At 38.7% G+C, this 17,826-nt stretch overlaps 2 protein-coding genes across 6 annotated transcripts in view; one reads left to right on the top strand and one right to left on the bottom strand.

The window, feature by feature from the left end:
- Positions 1 to 17,826, top strand: part of MCM9 (minichromosome maintenance 9 homologous recombination repair factor) — a 99,713-nt gene that overhangs the window by 17,801 nt on the left and 64,086 nt on the right. For 4 of the 5 annotated variants that reach the window (XM_072965787.1, XM_006205702.4, XM_072965790.1 and 1 more), the window contains exon 7: positions 1,047 to 1,166. In XM_072965787.1, coding sequence (XP_072821888.1) covers positions 1,047 to 1,166 — 120 coding nt within the window. Of the gene's footprint in view, positions 1 to 1,046; positions 1,167 to 16,111; positions 16,267 to 17,826 lie in introns of those variants that run through there. The other variant, XM_072965789.1, reaches the window with a different exon arrangement.
- Positions 4,871 to 16,367, bottom strand: ASF1A (anti-silencing function 1A histone chaperone). Its single transcript, XM_072965796.1, has 4 exons — positions 16,234 to 16,367; positions 10,570 to 10,685; positions 6,552 to 6,728; positions 4,871 to 5,269 (listed from the first exon to the last, which is right to left on the bottom strand). Exons 1-4 carry the CDS (start codon positions 16,340 to 16,342, stop codon positions 5,057 to 5,059), a joined length of 615 nt encoding a protein of 204 aa, XP_072821897.1. The 5' UTR covers positions 16,343 to 16,367; the 3' UTR covers positions 4,871 to 5,056.

Genomic DNA, 17,826 nt, shown 5'->3' with positions numbered 1-17,826 from the left:
TCTCTGTCATCTGCCTGCTGGTTCCCCTTCTGCTGGTGGGCAGCAAATGTGCCATCTGCCAGGAGGTGCTGCTGTAGGTCACGCATTTCAGCAAAAGTTACTCTAAGTGTGTAATTATGTCCAAATGGCAGAAAGCTCTTCTGTGGTTAACACACTGAACTGACCAGAATGTTGCATAAAATAGGTTTATTAGGGCCCTCGTATAGGCCATATGAGGGCCATAATAACCAAAGTCTTAACCAAAAGACTAAAAAGATATTATTGTAAATCAGGCTGTTATTAGGGACTCTAAAACCATATAGTACAGTATAGTAAGTATAATAAGGTTTTTGTGTATTGTATGTTTTGATTACCTACTGTTTGCAAGGCACTCTGCTAAATGTTGAGCTTAAAATAGGATTTCCCTATTAATGTACTTAGAAAATACTTGAATATTACTGAAGAAATTTACCAGTGAGATAATATATACCACAGGATATTCATATATTCATCTATGTTACGTTTGAAAAATAAGAGTACTTTAAGATAGATATTTCATTAAACTACTTAAGTTTTCAAGAATGAAAAGGTTCTCAATTAGCTGTTAGAATCATAAGTGATCTAGTATTTTTAAGGTACTTATAAAGTCCTGAACACTTAAAAGTACTTAAAGAAAAATAGAGTAAAATGCTTGTATGGCTGGATGGAAAGATTTAATCACAACAGTTTGATATTTAAAAATAGATTAGATATACTGAGAAACTTCATAAGCCAAAATTTTTTGAAAAGTTAAACATAGTCCTAAACATCTGGAAATAGCACAAAATCTGTTAAAAAAATTTAGATTTTAAATGTCACATTCAGAAATTAATTAAAGATTATTATTTAGGATGATGTTAACTTTTCTAAAGATATTCTACTTAAATCTTTCCTTGAATGACCTTAAGCAAAAGCACTATGTATAATTTGTGTTGGGCATGCCAGGTGGACCATGTTCTTTTTGATTAATTATACTTCTGAGTCTTTTCACAGAAATTAAAAGCTTTACATTATTTACATTGTTCTAGGTGAATCTCATCTTTTATTGGTTGGGGATCCTGGCACAGGGAAATCTCAGTTCCTCAAATACGCAGCAAAGATTACACCGAGATCTGTGCTCACCACAGGAATTGGATCTACCAGTGCAGGTATTTTACACGGCAGTTTCAGTTAATTTAACGTTACTACAGAAGTTAGCACAATGGTTGTTTTCTTATGAAAAAGTACCTATAATAGGATAAATTTCAAGATAATTTTTGAGTTACTATCAAAAATCAAAGTAAATATGTAGCATTACTTTTGTAGCTCCAAGAAAATATTTGAAAAGCTCCACCTTTTGGAAAAGCTATTTTCCAGAACTTATCCCATCATTCTTTTGTGTCTTCCTTTTGAATGATCCTATTCAGTTTTCTCATTCTCTAGTGATTACCTTCATACATACTTACGCAGCATCTGTTATTCTGTGAAGACCCAGCAAACAATGTTGAAATTAAGTAGGGGAAAAAACCTCACTTTTGTAAGTAGGCAGATGGTATAAACCTTAAGGCATTTTCCTGCTTACAGATCTCACGGGCAACAGTAGTTCCTACTGAAAATTCTTAGGTAGAAAATTTGTCTTAGTACATGGAAAGCATACCTTCATCACTGCAGTGTGGAGCTTCATTCATACACTGTAATGATTCCTCAACAAGTAGATTTAAAGCCTTTGCTGATAGAAATGTCAAGATTTGATTATAAAGTGACTTTAGGAGAAAATTATTTTAAAAAACATGTTTTGATGCCATTTTGAATGGGGAAGTATTTCTCCTGTTATAGGAGAAAAGGCTTTTGGTTTGATGCATTTCACAAATGCTATTTGTCACTTGTTAGGAACGCCTGTCTATGGCCTGTGCTCAAATCTTACAAGAAGCTTATACTTTAACACTTATCACAAAGCAGCAAATGCTCCATTAACAGTCCTCTATAACAAGGGCCCCGGTTTAAGGTTGTGAAACATAACTAAACAGTATATGAAGCATTGATAAGAAGGGATTTGTGGATTGAGTAGACAAGTTTTAGGATACTCAAAGGGAAGGAGGCAAGAATATATGAAGAACACTTCATGTGCATTTAAAAATTCTTATAACCCAGTGTTCTAGAGTTCTGTATTAGATGATAGTAACAACAAATAAAGTTGTTTCCCAAGTGGAATGATGTGGAATGTTTTCCTAAGTTCGTTATATGGAGTGTCAAGAAATGAATCCAAGTTAATTTGTGGACAACTAGTAATTTCAGAGTATTAGAACAGTTTTAAAGCAAGTGGCTACTGAATTCACCATATTAGCACTTTTCTCTTTTTTTTCTTATTGCCAAGATCATAATCCAAATATGAGAGAAAAGATGGGTAGAGGGAATATAAATTTCAGAACTGTAGAAAAGTAATTGCTACCTCTCATCTATCCAGAAGGACCAAAGTAGCCTTTCTTCAGACTGTATCGTAGTCCATTTGAGGGTCATAAAAAGTTACTTCAGTGAGTTAAAACCAGCACTTTGAAAACAAAATACAACAAAAGATACCAGAATATACTGCATACAGTAAAGGTGCACTAGTAAGAGTGCATTTTCATGAAAACTGTTAGTATAAATACATCCTTTCATTAAGGGGTCATATATATATTTATATATATATTTTTGCCATGGAGTGCAGTAAAAAGTTTTGAAAACTGCTACCATAGACTTTCTTGGTAAAACTAGAAAGCTCAAATCTTCAAATCTGAGGGTAAGACCACATGGAAGCCTAAGGTTATATTTTTTATTTGGGTTTTTTTTTTTTTTGAGGGAGGTAAGTAATTAGGTTTATTTACCTATTTTTAATGGAGGTACTGGAGATTGAACCCAGGACCTCGTGCATCTAAGCATGTACTCTGCCACTGAGCTATACCCTCCCCCAGAAGCCTAAAGTTAGAGAACGTTACAAGTGGACAAGTGCATGCATGTTTCTCAGACTTCTGCTTGTTTTGTCCTCTCAAAGGATACCCTCATTCCCTCCAGCCTACTTGCCTACCTCTTCTGTGGCATAAGGAATTTGTTCACGTTTCTCTCAGGACACAGCTATTTACTATGACCAAAAAGCAAAAAGACAGTTCTAAACTTTCTAACTATAATTCAGTGTCTGTAAGTAAGGCTAAACAGGAAAAATGAAAAATCTGTGTGCTACAGTTTCTTAGTTCCTAATGTTTAAATACGAAATCTTTTAATCTTAAAAATTATCTTATAGAACTATAACAATTTAAAATGAGATATAATAGTTTTTAAGTCTCAAACTTCTATGAAATTGGCTGTTTTACAAATTGATATAAAAACCTAACCCTTCAATGTCAATACAAACCAATCATAATTAATCAGAATAAAAACTCAGCAATGAATTGATTTGATAATTTGGCTTATATATGCTTTATTTCTAATATTGTGTTCCTGTTATATTAATCACTGAGCTCTTGGTTGGAAATTATTACTTTTATTTTCATTTTAATATTTTAACATTTTCTTTTAATTGCAAGTAGACAAAAATGAAATTTTCTTCATATTGTTTTAACAGTTGGACATATTTTACTTTTAAAGTCTATGAACTAGTTAGTGGACAGTATTTTAATAATATGGTATATTAAATTTCAAAGTTTAACATTTAGCAAAATTTTGCTTCACAAATTCACTTTTTAGAATGACAGGAAATATATACAACTTAGAATCCATATTCAGACAAATGCCCCTTTCCCTTCCTCAAAATAAAAGCTTTAAAAAGTGCAGTATAAAAGTTTTAGATATGAAGGCACTGCATAACTGCATCATATGGCTAATGTCTTGCTTACCAGCAAGAATAATGAGAATATTCTACACTTAATTTAATGGAGAATAAGAAACTTTTTTGAGGAAGGACCTAGCTCTCATCAAAAAAAAAAAAAAAAAGAAAAGAAAAAAGAAACTTTTGGCCCATTTAGTTAATGCATTCCTTTCCAAGACTGCTTTTAAAAAACTTATCTGGAAAAGCTATCTAGAATATGTTAGCCACAAATATGCCTAATCTTATTGTGCATGAATGTCAGGGGATATGGAGAAGAGTACATGTGAAAATATATATAGTTCCAAAATAGTAACCTATCTATTATGACAAAGCTAAATATCTTTCCAAATCCACTGTTTTTATATAAATGCTGCTAACAACAGATGACCTATCAAAACACTTTTAAAGAGTTGAGTCCATAGTATTTTTATAAATCTAATGAACAGAACCAAGTCATACTTTCCTATTCTTAAACTTAGGGAGTTTGTATCTGTTCTTTACGTACTGAATTCACTGGGTAATAATGATGTATGATTCAGGAAGTGTTCTGATGTCCTAAACTGTTATAAAAACAAAAATCATAACCAGAGGACCTTATAAACAGTTAACCACATTTGTTAACTTAGAAACCAAACTGAATGCTAACATTACACAAACCGAATAGCAGCTACAAAAGGCTTCAAGGTGGCCTGGAAAATCAGATTCTAAAATTCTTAGTAGCATATAGTCGACTTCAAGTCTCTTCTTTAAGGACATGCCCCAAAGAAAGAATGGAAAGTTGCCCCTTAAATCAAACCAAATTTTGTGTTATCACAGGAAGACACATTTTAGTTGATGCGAACTCTGTTCTTTCCAAAGTTAGTAAAATAGTGGTCCAAAGATTATTGTCCAAGAGGCTAAGACATCTTTACAACCTGGTCTGCTGATTGATTTTTCTTTATAAGTGCTTTAATTACATATAGAGAAGAAAATAATATATGTTTTAATCAGATTAGTTTCAGAACAAATAAAATAACACATTAGAGAAAAAAATTACTTAAAAATAGTTGTATTTATATTCCACAATTTGCTCAAATACTGGTTTTCTTATAAACTTTCTACAGGATGTTTTTTAAACAAATTCTTCACATTGTATCTTGACTATGTACTTACGGAATTTCAGGGAAATAGTTCTGTATGTTTTTATAGCTTAATTTGTACTAAAGGGATGGCAAGTGGTCACATGCAGTCCATGTGGGATTCTAACATGACATTTAGTGAGTTTTCTGATGTGGACCATCCCTTTGATGCTGAAGGTAATGCATCTGTTGAAAGAAGTGATTGTAGATTTGGATTACTGCTCTCTGCATCTTCCAGTTTTTCTGTGTTATCTTCCCAATTAATGTGGAATCTGGTGACTCTGGGATTGGATGCTAGAATGTTCCTTTGAAGCTAGAGGAAGGAAATACATAAATGGTAAACACTAAGAAAGTTAGATCACCATATACAAACAGACCTTAGTAGAATGGTTCTTTATATTAGCCTCCTAAAAGGCTAAGTTCATATACAAAGTTTAAGTCAAATAAAGCATTTTAAACATAACTAATAAACAAGGACTAAGGCTGCAGCAAAGAAATTATTTTGGCCAAATGGAAGCAAGATATGGAAAAGCTGAGGGAATTATCCAGATCTTTTAATATCTAACAAAATAGATATCTAAGTCTATACTTGTTTCCTAAAAGGGAGAGAATCTCGACTGCTTCAGAGGATGCTTTATTTAACAAATTAACATGCTTTCTAGATTGGTGCGGTGTTTATTCTGTAATATTTTCAAGGAAAATGAAAAATTTTCCCAAACATAGCCCCTCATTATTAATGGTTTCCTACCTTTTAATTATTATGGCTTACTCTTAGAAACAGTATTCTAGTTTCTCCTCTTTTGCTATACAAGGAGCCATACATGTAACAAATTAGAAATGGAAGGCTCCACATCAGAATAAAAAACACTCCAGCCTTATTATCGGAAGGGAGAACATTCCATTCTACTCTCATGTAATTTTTCCTGCATGGTCTGGCAGATAGTGTGATGTTCAGTCTCACAAAAATCACCAGTTACTAAACTATTACAGTGCCCAATGGAAAATTACAAAGTACTCAGTATTTTTGAGAATACCTGAATCACAGATTTCAGCTTCTCACTCAGAAGCTAAGCTGCTTTCACCACCAGAAATATTTAAGACCTTTAGTTTAATCTCTGAGAACAGCAGATAAAGCAGGGCAAAAAGGTGTTCTGAGACAACAATGTTCATATGAAAAACAAATGCAGTCCCCCTCCCCCATTTTGGGAAGTTACAGACAAAAATACTATTGAATAATCAGTACAACAAACACGAATTTGAATGTCCTAAAGATTGAAATGGATAGAATCATGATGTTTGGGGAGTGCCATACTGAGAGCTACTAAGAAAGGCCTGTTTCTCACAGGAGGCACTTTCCATTTTCTAAATCATCAGAGACTCTCAAGGTGCCTGACCAACATTAATTACTAATGACTAATCTGGACATAGGGTTTGAGGTCATCCATGGTAATGGAACAACAATTAGTTTGCTCATTTGGCATAAGCACCTCAAATTTATTTTGTCTCAAAGCCATTTTCATAATGTACTATGAAATGGTAATTGCTTAAAAAATTATATTGTAAAATTGATGAAAAAGGAATACACAGAAAATTACCTTGGAAAAGTCTGGTTTTACTGGTGGGTTTTCCCTTAATTCTGTCTCGGTATATTCATTATTAACATAATAACCAACTCTAATAAATTCTTGACCTCGATAGGTACATGTAATTAGCACAACTGTTACACCTACTGCATCTGCATCTGGAATGAGTCCTGGATTAGGTGCATCAGCCTAGAATAATTTAAAAAGAAAAGAAACACACATCACAAAAGGTTGTTAACTGCAAGCAAAACTGGAGTTCTGGTTACACTGAGCACCGTCAGTTAAGGGCACAGCAACCAAGACTTGGAAACCATACTGGGAAGGCACGTGCTCATTTTTGAGACTTGACTTATAGCTAGAAAATATAGTTCATATGTTTCTCCACAGCATACCTAAGTACCCTTGGTACTGAAAGCATCACTACTTCTAGAGGAAAATAAATGTGGCATGTGATAGTTCATGAGGGATTATGCAATTATAAAACCTTTTATAAAGTATGGTAAACAAAGCAATAGTCTTATTGATTCCAACCTTTCCCAGTCATACCTTTCAGACCTGAATTAGTGAATATTCAGTTATCTCCACACAGCCTTTTGGCAGCAAATGTTTCTTACCCAGTTTCCCAGGAGTGACATATTCTCACTCCCACCCCTCACAGATATTCTAATAGTAAATTAATATAAAACTGAAAATGGAATGGAAATGGTTACATAGCAGATTTTTAAAGAATACTAACAGTTACACACTATGGAAATTCAATGAAGGTAAAGACTGACGGTGAGGATGGTGAGGCATGAGAGCATGACCGTTGAGTGGTAAGTGCATGAAGTCCCAGCAGATTGGCTTACTCTTGCCTGGGCCTGACTAAGCACTTCAGCCAATACCTTAGCTTGGGAACACTCCTGGCTGGCATTCTCAATCAGGCTACTATCATAAAAGACTAATGATTACTGTATATACAGGTGACACCAAAAAGCATGAAGCACCCACCTAGTCACCGAGACTAAAAACCTCTGACACCCTCAGCTTCCCTGCCTCCTACAATTAGTCTGTCTCAACGTTTTCCATCTCTGAAAGTGGGATTCATGTTTTCATCTCTTATCTGGAATATTGCTAAAACTTCCTTACTGGTCTCGACCAGCATTAGCTACTGAAGCACAGATTCATGCCTATCCCTTCACCAGGTTTTAAAACCTCAGGTGATTACCCTCATTTCTAAGAGATTAAAAATCTCAGTTCTTTAAAACTTTGTTTCTAAGGCCCTTCACCGTAGGTCTCCAACCAACATCATACCCCCTTTAACTCCCCATCTCTTGTTCTAGAAATGTAGGTTCCTTAGAATGGAATGATAATCTTTCATTCCTCTGTGCCTTGCATATACTGTTCCCTTGGCCTGAAAGGTCCTTCCCTAACATTCTGAAAAATTCATTTTCTAAAGCTTGCATCAAATGTATCCTCAACAAAACACTTTCTAATTCAAAGGTATAATTAATAGCATTCTTTAGGACCTCATTATTTGATCTAAATCCTCTATTCATGTATGTCCAACAATCTTAATATGTTTACCCTTTAATCTTCCTTGCGAGTCTAAGCTTTATCCTAGGTGGGAGTCACATCAACCTCATCTTTGTAATCTCATGTTTGGCATAGCTCTAGGCACATAGTATATACTTAGTATTCTGAATTCATTCATAACTCAGTTCCTGCCCTGACGTGGTTTATGATCTCTTTGGAGAGATGGAGACAGAGGGCCTGTCCTGAGAACATGCTCTTTGTCTTTGGGTGGAGATGGTATTTCAGTGCTATGGGAACTTTTCCCCATATTGCTTCCCATACCCTCAGGACATTCGTTCTAGGCATGTTTGTGTTTTAAAATTCGTTTGCTAAAAGATTCAGCTTGAGTAAATTCAAGGAGAGAAGCCTGCATACCTCTCAGATCATTCAGGATGGGGAAGTGGTAAGCAGAGATCTTTGACTCCAAAAGCAATACTAGGCAGATGTCTGGGCACCTTCCTGCTAGCCCTTGACACACTTAGGAGAAAGGCATGTTTATTCTGAGAGGTAAAATCACAGCAGACCAGGAGAATACTATGGTAGTTTCTTTAAAACATAAAACAAAAATTATTTTAGTCCCTTTCTGCTGATAATGGTAAATTTTGAAAAATGCATAGGCTGAACATATGATCTAAATCATACTGTACTTCATTAATACCTTTTGGCAATATGTGCACAGATACCAAGGTAAAAATCACTGGAAAATCACTAGAGGGAAATAGTTTTGAAATATTTTTTTTTCCTACAACACTCTAAGCCAAAAGCTGAGGAGTATTCTTAACAATATAAACACATAGAAGATTTTTAAGGGTTTGTTTCTAAAACATGACACTTATTTGCAAGTTTTTTTTTTTTTTTTAGCAGTGTCAAAAGGCATCTCACTACATCTCAAATCAAGTTTCTTACACCACAAATTATCATCTGTGAAGTACAGGTTCTCCAGGCTTGTGGGTCAAAGCATTATAATACCACTTCTTTAAATAATAATCTCAAGAAGCTGAGAGAATAAAAACTTAGTTCTAATTATAGAAATAAGGCATTGTCTGTCAGTGATTGTACTTAACTGCTTTATTCCTCATAACATTCTTATGAGATAGGATATTACATTTTATAGACGACTAGAGTGGCTAAAGAAGGTTGGGAGCCTGTCCAGTCTCTCACGTGGCTATGAAGCAGTAGAGCGGGATCTGACCCAGGTCTACAACTGCAGTGCCTGCTCTGCCAGGCTTTCTCTGATACCCACATCTTTCACCAAGATTATGCACTCACACAACTCAGGTTAACAGCACTTAAATTTAAGCCTCTTAGTCAATATATTTAAACTTTTCTTAACCATTTATTTAGATGTAATAGAATATTTGTTGCTTTTTAACAAAAAGCACTAAGGCTAGGAGACTGAGATTATGAATTCTGTATGTAAGAGAGGGGAGGGGGGGTAGCAGCTCTAGAGATACCACATGTTTGAATGATTCTTAGCCCATATCTGGTGGGATTATTTGACCAACAGTATTCATTTAAATTGGTCCCATCTGTGAAGTGAGAAAAGCAAGAGGTCAGGGATAGAAGAGTTAGATTCTCTTTCTGGATGAAGTCTTTTCAGTGGGTTCTACTTAACTAATGGGACTCTTGGGTAGAAATACTTGTAACAAAATTAATAATAGTTATTAAAAAGGTTTTGGCTAGTTACTCTTTGGACTATTATAAATATCTCCCTCTAATAAATATGGATAATTGAGAAGTGACTGAATAGTTTTATAAAACAATTTGACATGGATTAAAAGATTTCTGAATACAGGAGATAATGTCTGAAGCCTTGGCACAGACCTAAAGACTGTCAGTGGTATCTGAGAACAAAATTTACATTAGTAGAATTTCCCCTCACAAATAATAAATACAGGTGTGGATTTGTAACAGTAATCCTCTATAAGAAATATAGATTAGATGCTTTAGTAGACAACTGGACTTCATTTAGTTCCAGTGACCCAAGATCTTGCACATCTCTATCTTCTAACATACCTGTTAACCTAGCTGAATTACTAATTATGTGGAAATAAAGCTGTTCTATCATCACCATCCCTCATGGCTGAAACCATAATCTGAAGATGCGTGTTATTAACTGTATCCGTTAGTAGTAAGCATTTTGAATTCCTGTTATGGGCTGCTGGACAGCCACCCTGAAGGTCTCATACTAAGGGACTATTGACAGGAAGAGCCCAGAATTAACTACCATGTGTGCCCTGACACAGTATAAGGTTTACCACATGCTGTGCAAACCCTGAAGTAAGCACTGCAGTGACATTTCTCGGCACACAAAATCAGGAGGCGGCATTCCTTATGACACAAAGACTTATTAAAACATGATAGAAGCAGATAAAAAGTGAATATAGCAGACACAGACTGATTTAATCCAGAAGAAAAGGAGTAAGGACCATTTGGAAATGTGTTTGGCATACATAATTACCAAGAATCATCTTACCTGAAATACAAACATATGCCTTCCTGCAGGAACAGGGCCCACTAAAACAGAGTCTAAAACTTGATCGTATTCTTCACTTTCTGCAGAGCCCACATAGATAATTTTCCATTCCAGGTCTAGGGTTAAAAACCAAAACATTATTTCATATTCAGTAATTATCAAAGACCATTTGAATGTCCACTTAACCATTTACTGGCTCCTAAAACTGGCTTCTCATAGCAAAAAATCCAGAAAGGCACTGAAGTGCACCTTAGAAAATTCTTACATTTCGTACCAGAGTTTTCAAGATGCTGTTTTGTGAAATACTGGTCCCCAGGCAGGGATCCTCACAAAACAAAGCAACGTGGCCAGAAACTTGGGGAATAATACAACCTTCTCTTGAGGATTCAGAGAACACTGGCAGAGCAAGTAGTCTGTAAAATCCTTCAGTAAAGAACACCAGTAACAATAATCCAGTTTTTCCTAAATTTATTTAGCTGAGGAATCCCTCCCCCTTTTCTGTATGTCAGCTTTTAACAATCTGCTAAACACCCTTTGGAAGGGCTGCCCCATACTATGTTGCACAGATCCAAACCTTCAAAGAGCTCCAAAGTGGAAAAATCAGCATTTGCAAACTTTCCTTGTGGCTCAGAAACCCCTTAGGGGCTTCAGCTCAACTGTTAAAGGTCCAGCCAGGTTTTTCCCCATGGCACCCCTTCATATCATATATTCTTTACATTGGGAAGAGGAAACCAAGAATCCTTACACTTGATACATCAGAGTATATATAGTGGGAACAACACAGAATAAAGTACAACCTAAGACACTGTAGGTAAATCAATCATTATATGTAATTCAGACTTTACTGAGCACCTTTTATAGTGTGCTCTGTGAGAAGAACCCAGAGATGAGTAAAGGACTAGCCTTTGGGAGGGGCCTCCTCTTTAGTAGGGGGGCCACTCTACAAACACAAATCATCACTGAGACCTCCTGGTCCTCTTAGGGTGTTTGGCACTGTGTGGCCTGGCTCTTGGATTTACTACACAGAGACTACATCAGCACTCCCAGAGGGGTGTTTCTGGGTCACTTGTGGAGAATCAGTTACTGCTACCATGTGTTATTTCTGTGTAACTTTGTAGATATTTTTGTTCCCTAAACAGATAGTAGTATAGGTACTACTTACTCATACTGTATTATAAACTGCAATTTATCAAACTAAAAGATCCTTAAGTGTATACTTTCTCTTTTAAGCCAGTAGTCATTTTCTGAGGACCTATTATGTCATGGTTCTGTCCCAGACCTTGACCGCTTTATCTCCAGCTTCTAGCACATTTCTAGATGCAGGATCCTGCATCTGACATCTCATGAAATCATCTATTTGTTGATGAAGATTAAGAGAGGGAACAAGCAATATGAATATTAGTATAAAGATTTTTAGCTTTTACAGTGAGTGGCATGGGAAGGCCACTGGAGGGTTTTGAGTGGAGTGACATGATCTAACTTTTTCATTTTAAGATGGTCATTTTGCCTGCTGTGTTCAGTACAGACTATAGGAGGCCAAGGGAAGAAACAATAGGATAGCTCAACTGAGACAAGAAATTATGGTAGCTTGGACCCTGTGTAAATATGGCGGAGAGAAGCAGTAACGTTCTGGATAAATCTTGAAGATAGAGGCTCTAAGAACCACTTATTTTTATATTGGACATGGGAGGGAAACAATCAGGAATTTGAGACACAGAGAGTAAGTGGAGATAATGAATAGGTATGGTAAAAATTTGGAAACTGTCAGCATGTAAAGCCTTGAAAATAGGTGGGATACCTAGGGAGTGGTCCTAGGGGCTCTCTAAAGTTAAGAGGTCAGGGAGATGAGGAAGAATCAATAAAGTAAGTTACAAAACTAGTGGCCAATGAGGTAGGTAACTCAAAAGTCAAGTGGATAAATGGTTTTAAGAATAAAGGCATGTGCAAGTTACTAAACTAAACCAAGTAAGGATAAGGCTAGGAATTGTCACATAGAGGTTTTCATAATGTTTTGTTCATTTCATACGTATTTGTACTACTATGTATAGTGCTCTTGGCCTAATTTGTATAAGTTGGCATATTTGATCTGGCATAGGAACATGGTTATGACTTGTAAACCTACTTTTATAAAATACCTACTGTGTGCTAGGCATTGGTCTCGCCATTTCACACTTGTTTAAACCTCAAAAGCTTTGTATCATTTCGATTTAATCATACCTGTTACACAAATAAGAAAGTTGAGACTTTGGGAGGCTAAGTAATCTACCCCAAATTCACATAGCTAGTAAATCAAAGAATCAGAATCCAAGCTATGTCTCTGCAGCTTTAAAGCCTAGGCTCTTTCCAAAAACCTAAGGAAGACAAATTCCTCCCTTTCTAGCTCTCAAATTAATAGTGGAATAAAGGAACTTAATTCTGGCAAGGGGGAGGCCATGCAGATAAATCCAACCTTAACAATTATAGGCGGTAACTCAGGGAACACCTACCTGTATCTCACTTTCTATGCTTATGGATACGTCCTGTAGCTACTGAGATTGAAATGCTCAGTACTTATTGATAAATTAGCATCAGTTGTTTTGTTCTTAACTTTTTTCTTTTGAACCCAGGTTTCATTCCCCTGCCCCCTGTATTCGAAACAAGAAGGGCTAGGGTCAGATGTTTTTACACAGGTTATCAATGGAGGGAGTTTACTTATTTATTTAAAAAGGTAACTGTTTCATTTAATCATGGGGATCCAAGCCTGCAAGGATTTCCATTTTGATGGGAGTGAGGGAAGTCACCAAGGGAATTTGAAACTAATTACACTACTTGGGAAGACCTGTGATCTAGGGGAAAGTATGTAGCACCATCCAATTCTGGTACATTGTAAGTATGCAACTGACAGTAACTATAATTATTGATATAGATCAATTAAAAAAAAGAAGGCTCCATTCAATAAATAAGCAGAGGATCAACAGTCCACAGAAGGCATAACAAAGAAAGCAGTGAAGTCAATCGAAACTTGGACAGGCTTCATGACCATCAGATCAAACACATCCAAGGTCTCCTATCAGACTTACAGGAAAGCCTCTGTTTGAATCTGTGGATTGCTGTCCTACCTCTGTATAAGTCTTACGGTAGACACCACTAAAGTCTCTTTAAGAGTAAGCACTCCTCAGGGCTTTTTCTGAAGCATAGCTATAGGGCAGCTTTTAAAGGAAAGTAAAAATACTTGGGAACTATTGACAACTTAAAAGCATGAAAAATGGCAGCCAACCTTTGGCCTGGGACTTGAGACAAAATTATAAAGTGAAAATTTCTCTTCAGGATATTCTGTAGTTTAATTTCAAGAACAAATTTTTAAAGAACTGCAGTATAAAAGAAGGGACCTGTAAGAAGCCTTTGCTAAGTAAACTCAATTTCCTTAATCCACACAGCCTCTAGGTGGAGTACATAAGCATGGCACCTTTTTGAAAGATTCCTTTGCAGCTTCAGTATGACTCAGCTTAAATTCTTTAAAAAAAATACTAAATGCTCAGTATAGGTGCCCTAGGAATTGAGGTGGTATACAAGTCGGAGATGGTGTATTCCTGACACTGGTACTGTAAAAACTCTGATGTAATTCAGCTGGGTTCTGAACAGCTCCCAGTTAGATACAGAACACAATTCTGCTTCCACCAATGGCAGGTTTCAACTATCCAAAGTCAAAGCCCTAACAACATTCTGAATCATCTATCTTCCTTGTTCAGAACTGGCTCCTAAAATGGAAGGCATCACTTGAGAAATACCTGTAATTTCAAGAATTTCTAATGCCTAAAACACTGTAGTGTAAGTTGTAATGGACTAATCAATAGTTTCTCTTGCATTTGTCCATTTTTATATTCAATTGGTACTAAAAATGAAAAATTAGTCTAGAAGGTATGAACTTGGGTCTGGTGGCTGAAATGCTTCATGGTGGTACTACAGAAAAGTAACCAAATAGTTTGAGTACCGTAGTAAGAAAAATTCCCTTTAATTTTATTACCAATGGCCTACTTAGGAATTAGTTTAATAAATAAATCTTCCTTCAAAATGTGCCCTACTTATATGTGTGCATATAAGCTTTATATATGCAGTAAAACTCAATGAAGAGCACAGACTAAAGTGTTAATTATGGTTACTTACAGGAGTGAGATGGGGGAAGATACTGAGTACAGAGGACTGTTACTTTATATATGTCTGTACAACTTTTAAAAAGTTTATTACAATGAACATATTGTTTTTGTAATTTAAAAAGTTAACATCCTACATAAATACATTTCATAGAAATTAAAAACTAATTTTTAAGTGAAAATGCTTTACACGCCTTGATTAGCATAATTTAAAATGCACTGTTAAACATATTTGTAAGTTCAAAGAAATAGTCCCCTATTTAATTGTAAAAATTACCATTGATAAAGCTAAATTTTTCCCCCTCAAATTTTGAAAATGGAGCACTGCATTAATAATATCGCAAAGATAAGACCTTCACAAATTTTAGCTTTCTAAATATTTATTACTGCCCATATTAAAAATTTTATCTTTTTGAAGGGCTTAAAATGTAATTAGAAAAAAATAGTAAAAAATTTTGCATTGCCATCAGGACTTTACCTTTTACTTCCTAGCCCAGTTTGTGTCTTATGTTCAGGGTATTTGGATGTGGACTTATTTTAATTTGATTTCGACACGTTCTTGAAGTCTTCTTTCAGACTACTTAGAAGCCAGTGATTAAGTCCTGGAAATTATTTAAATGTCTTACTTATTTCTGCTCTTGGGTTAAATGTAACTTCCTAGCTTAGCAATATTTTTCTTCCTGAGAGAGAGGAGAGAAGATTTCGGTCATTAAGGATGAGGAGTCCACGTTGGTCCGGGCGAGCCTGCGCGCCGGCATCCCCGGGCGCCCCGAGCATCCCGGGAGCCGGCCGGGGAGCACCCGCGGCCCCCGGGGAGCGCCGGCGCCGGCCCGCGGCGCCGAGGGGCCGAGCCTGCGCCCGCCTCCCCCGCTGGTTGGTCGAGGGAGCCAGAAATCAGCGCGAGGACAGCCTCGCTCTCCTCCCCGAAGCGGCCGGGCATGGCCACCCAGGAGAGTACGGCAACTCCAGCGTAAGCCCTAAAAATGGATCTGCCTCTCGCTCGGGGGCAGGAAGGTGGGCAGGCGCGGCGCCGTGTTCGTCACCCGCGGAAAGGAGGCGTCGTGACGCCGGGGTCGGTGGCCCGATTCTCTACTCTTGGTAAGATGGCTCCGCTGCTAACTCGCCGGCGAGACCACACACACGCCTCTCCCTCCCCAGCGCCTGGCCCGGGCCGCCGGGGCTGCCGAGGCCGTTCGCGGCTCGGGGCCAGCCCGGCGCGACCCCCAGCCGGCGCCGCGGACGTGAGTGCGGGTCTCGCGAGCCGCCCGCCCGCCAGACAAAGCTGACAACATGGCTACCTCCGCTCGAACAAGTTCCTCGCAAGTTGAGCCCCGGCAGGCGCCCCGGCTGTGGCCGAACGCCGCGCGCGCCTCGGCGGCCGTCGTCCATCAACTTCAAGTTTCCCTCCGCAGAGCCGAGCCCGCAGCCCTCCCGGCGCCGAGCACCGGCCGCCCGCGCGAGGCCGGGCCCGGGAAACTTTCAACGTCTGCAGCCCGCAACTGACAGCCCGGCGGCGGGCGGGCGCCCGACTCACCTTCAGACAGGTCCTCGATGCACTCGAAGGTGATCTCGAACTGGAATGGGTTGTAGAAAGGAGAAGGGTTATCCAGCACCACTACATTGTTCACCTGAACCTTTGCCATATTTTGAAAAAAAACACAAACAATGGGAACGGGGGCTCGTTGCGGCACAATAAAGTCCAGCGCGCGGCCGCTCGGGAGAGCGCAGACCCCCGCCCCGGCGCCGGCCCGACGTCGTGCAGCGGCGACTTGAGAAACTTTTTTTTCCTCTTTTTATTTACACGGGAACACTCCACAGTGTTTTGCAGCTTTCCTATTTCACTAAACTACAGCCCATTCTGCTCTGATAACTAGCAGCGTTGCCCGCGATTGGCTGCACCCGAGCTCTGACCCTCCTCCTCTAGCGAGGGCCTCCGCGGCGAGCAAGATGGGCTCCCGCTCCCGGAATGGACTCGGAAACTTTAACTGCGGCTCCACCTGCTGGTGTGGATTAGGACAAAGGCGGAGAACAAAGTGAGTGGAATACGGGCTGGGAGGCCCGCGCGGAGGCCGCCGCCGCTGGCGGCGGGGGGGGGAGGGGCGGCGCAGGCCCCGCCCCCGGCCCGGCGGCTCCCGCGCCTCACGTCGGGCGTGGCCGCGCCCGCGGCGGGGCGGGGCCGGGGGAGGCGTGGCCACGGCCGAGGCGGCGGGAGGCGTGGCCACGGCGGGGAGGCGTGCTCGGGCGGGCACGGCGGCGGAGGGCGCGATTCCGGGCAGCTCCCGCCTCTCGGGTTAAGTGTGGATTTCTTTTTTTTTTTCTCCTTTTGACGCTCTTTTTACACCAGTCTAACGGCTGTGCTGGCTCTCTGCTGAATTTAACAGATGTGTATCAGTTGTCTACAGTAGGTTAGGTTCAGCTTTCTAGATATTGGGTAATATTTGAGGTAGTGAGAAGGGTTGGTTGCAGTGGAAATAAATTGCATTTTATAGACTGATGCCAACTCAGAAGGAGCAAAGCCATTTTGGAAATCTAGTTCTTGGCCAATATCAGCGTTTGGGCACGACAGCACCGTTAGTAAAATAGATATAAAATGAAGGGTGAGAAGACACTTTCCACACACTGTGGAATAGGTAATATCTGGGCTGTACCAGGGTCGTCTTCCTTCCATTCCAATCTGGAGAGCCTGGAATAAGAAAAAGATTACTGGAGATGTCATCAGTTACACCCCAGGTTTCTGTGGTGGGCATAGAGGGAACATAAAAGGAGAAAATGGAAATGTCAGGAGACCAAAGGGCAACAGATTCAATAGAGAAGGGGAAAGGAGCCATAGAGACCACAAAGATATGCATACCGAGACATGCATGGAATTTTCAAAAAATTTCATGGCTGTAACCGTTAGTAAATAAAAATTTATGGCACCACAAACAAGTTCAGAGGAACCTTTGTTGGATTATTCCACATTCAGTGTCAGTTTATTTATGCTACTCGCATATCTTTGTAGGGAAGGGGAGAGCTTGTAACACGTCTGTGAGGTTGTGGAACTGTTTCTGTTTACTAAGAGCAGTATAAAAGTTTTTTTTTTTCTGCTGTAATGGAACCTGATATTCATAAACCATCATTTTTTTTC

Source organism: Vicugna pacos, chromosome 8, assembly GCF_048564905.1.
Source record: "Vicugna pacos chromosome 8, VicPac4, whole genome shotgun sequence".
In the NCBI taxonomy this organism is placed as follows: domain Eukaryota; kingdom Metazoa; phylum Chordata; class Mammalia; order Artiodactyla; family Camelidae; genus Vicugna; species Vicugna pacos.
The sequence above is the reverse complement of the archived record's forward strand: the minus strand, read 5'-3'. Positions and strand labels throughout refer to the sequence as shown.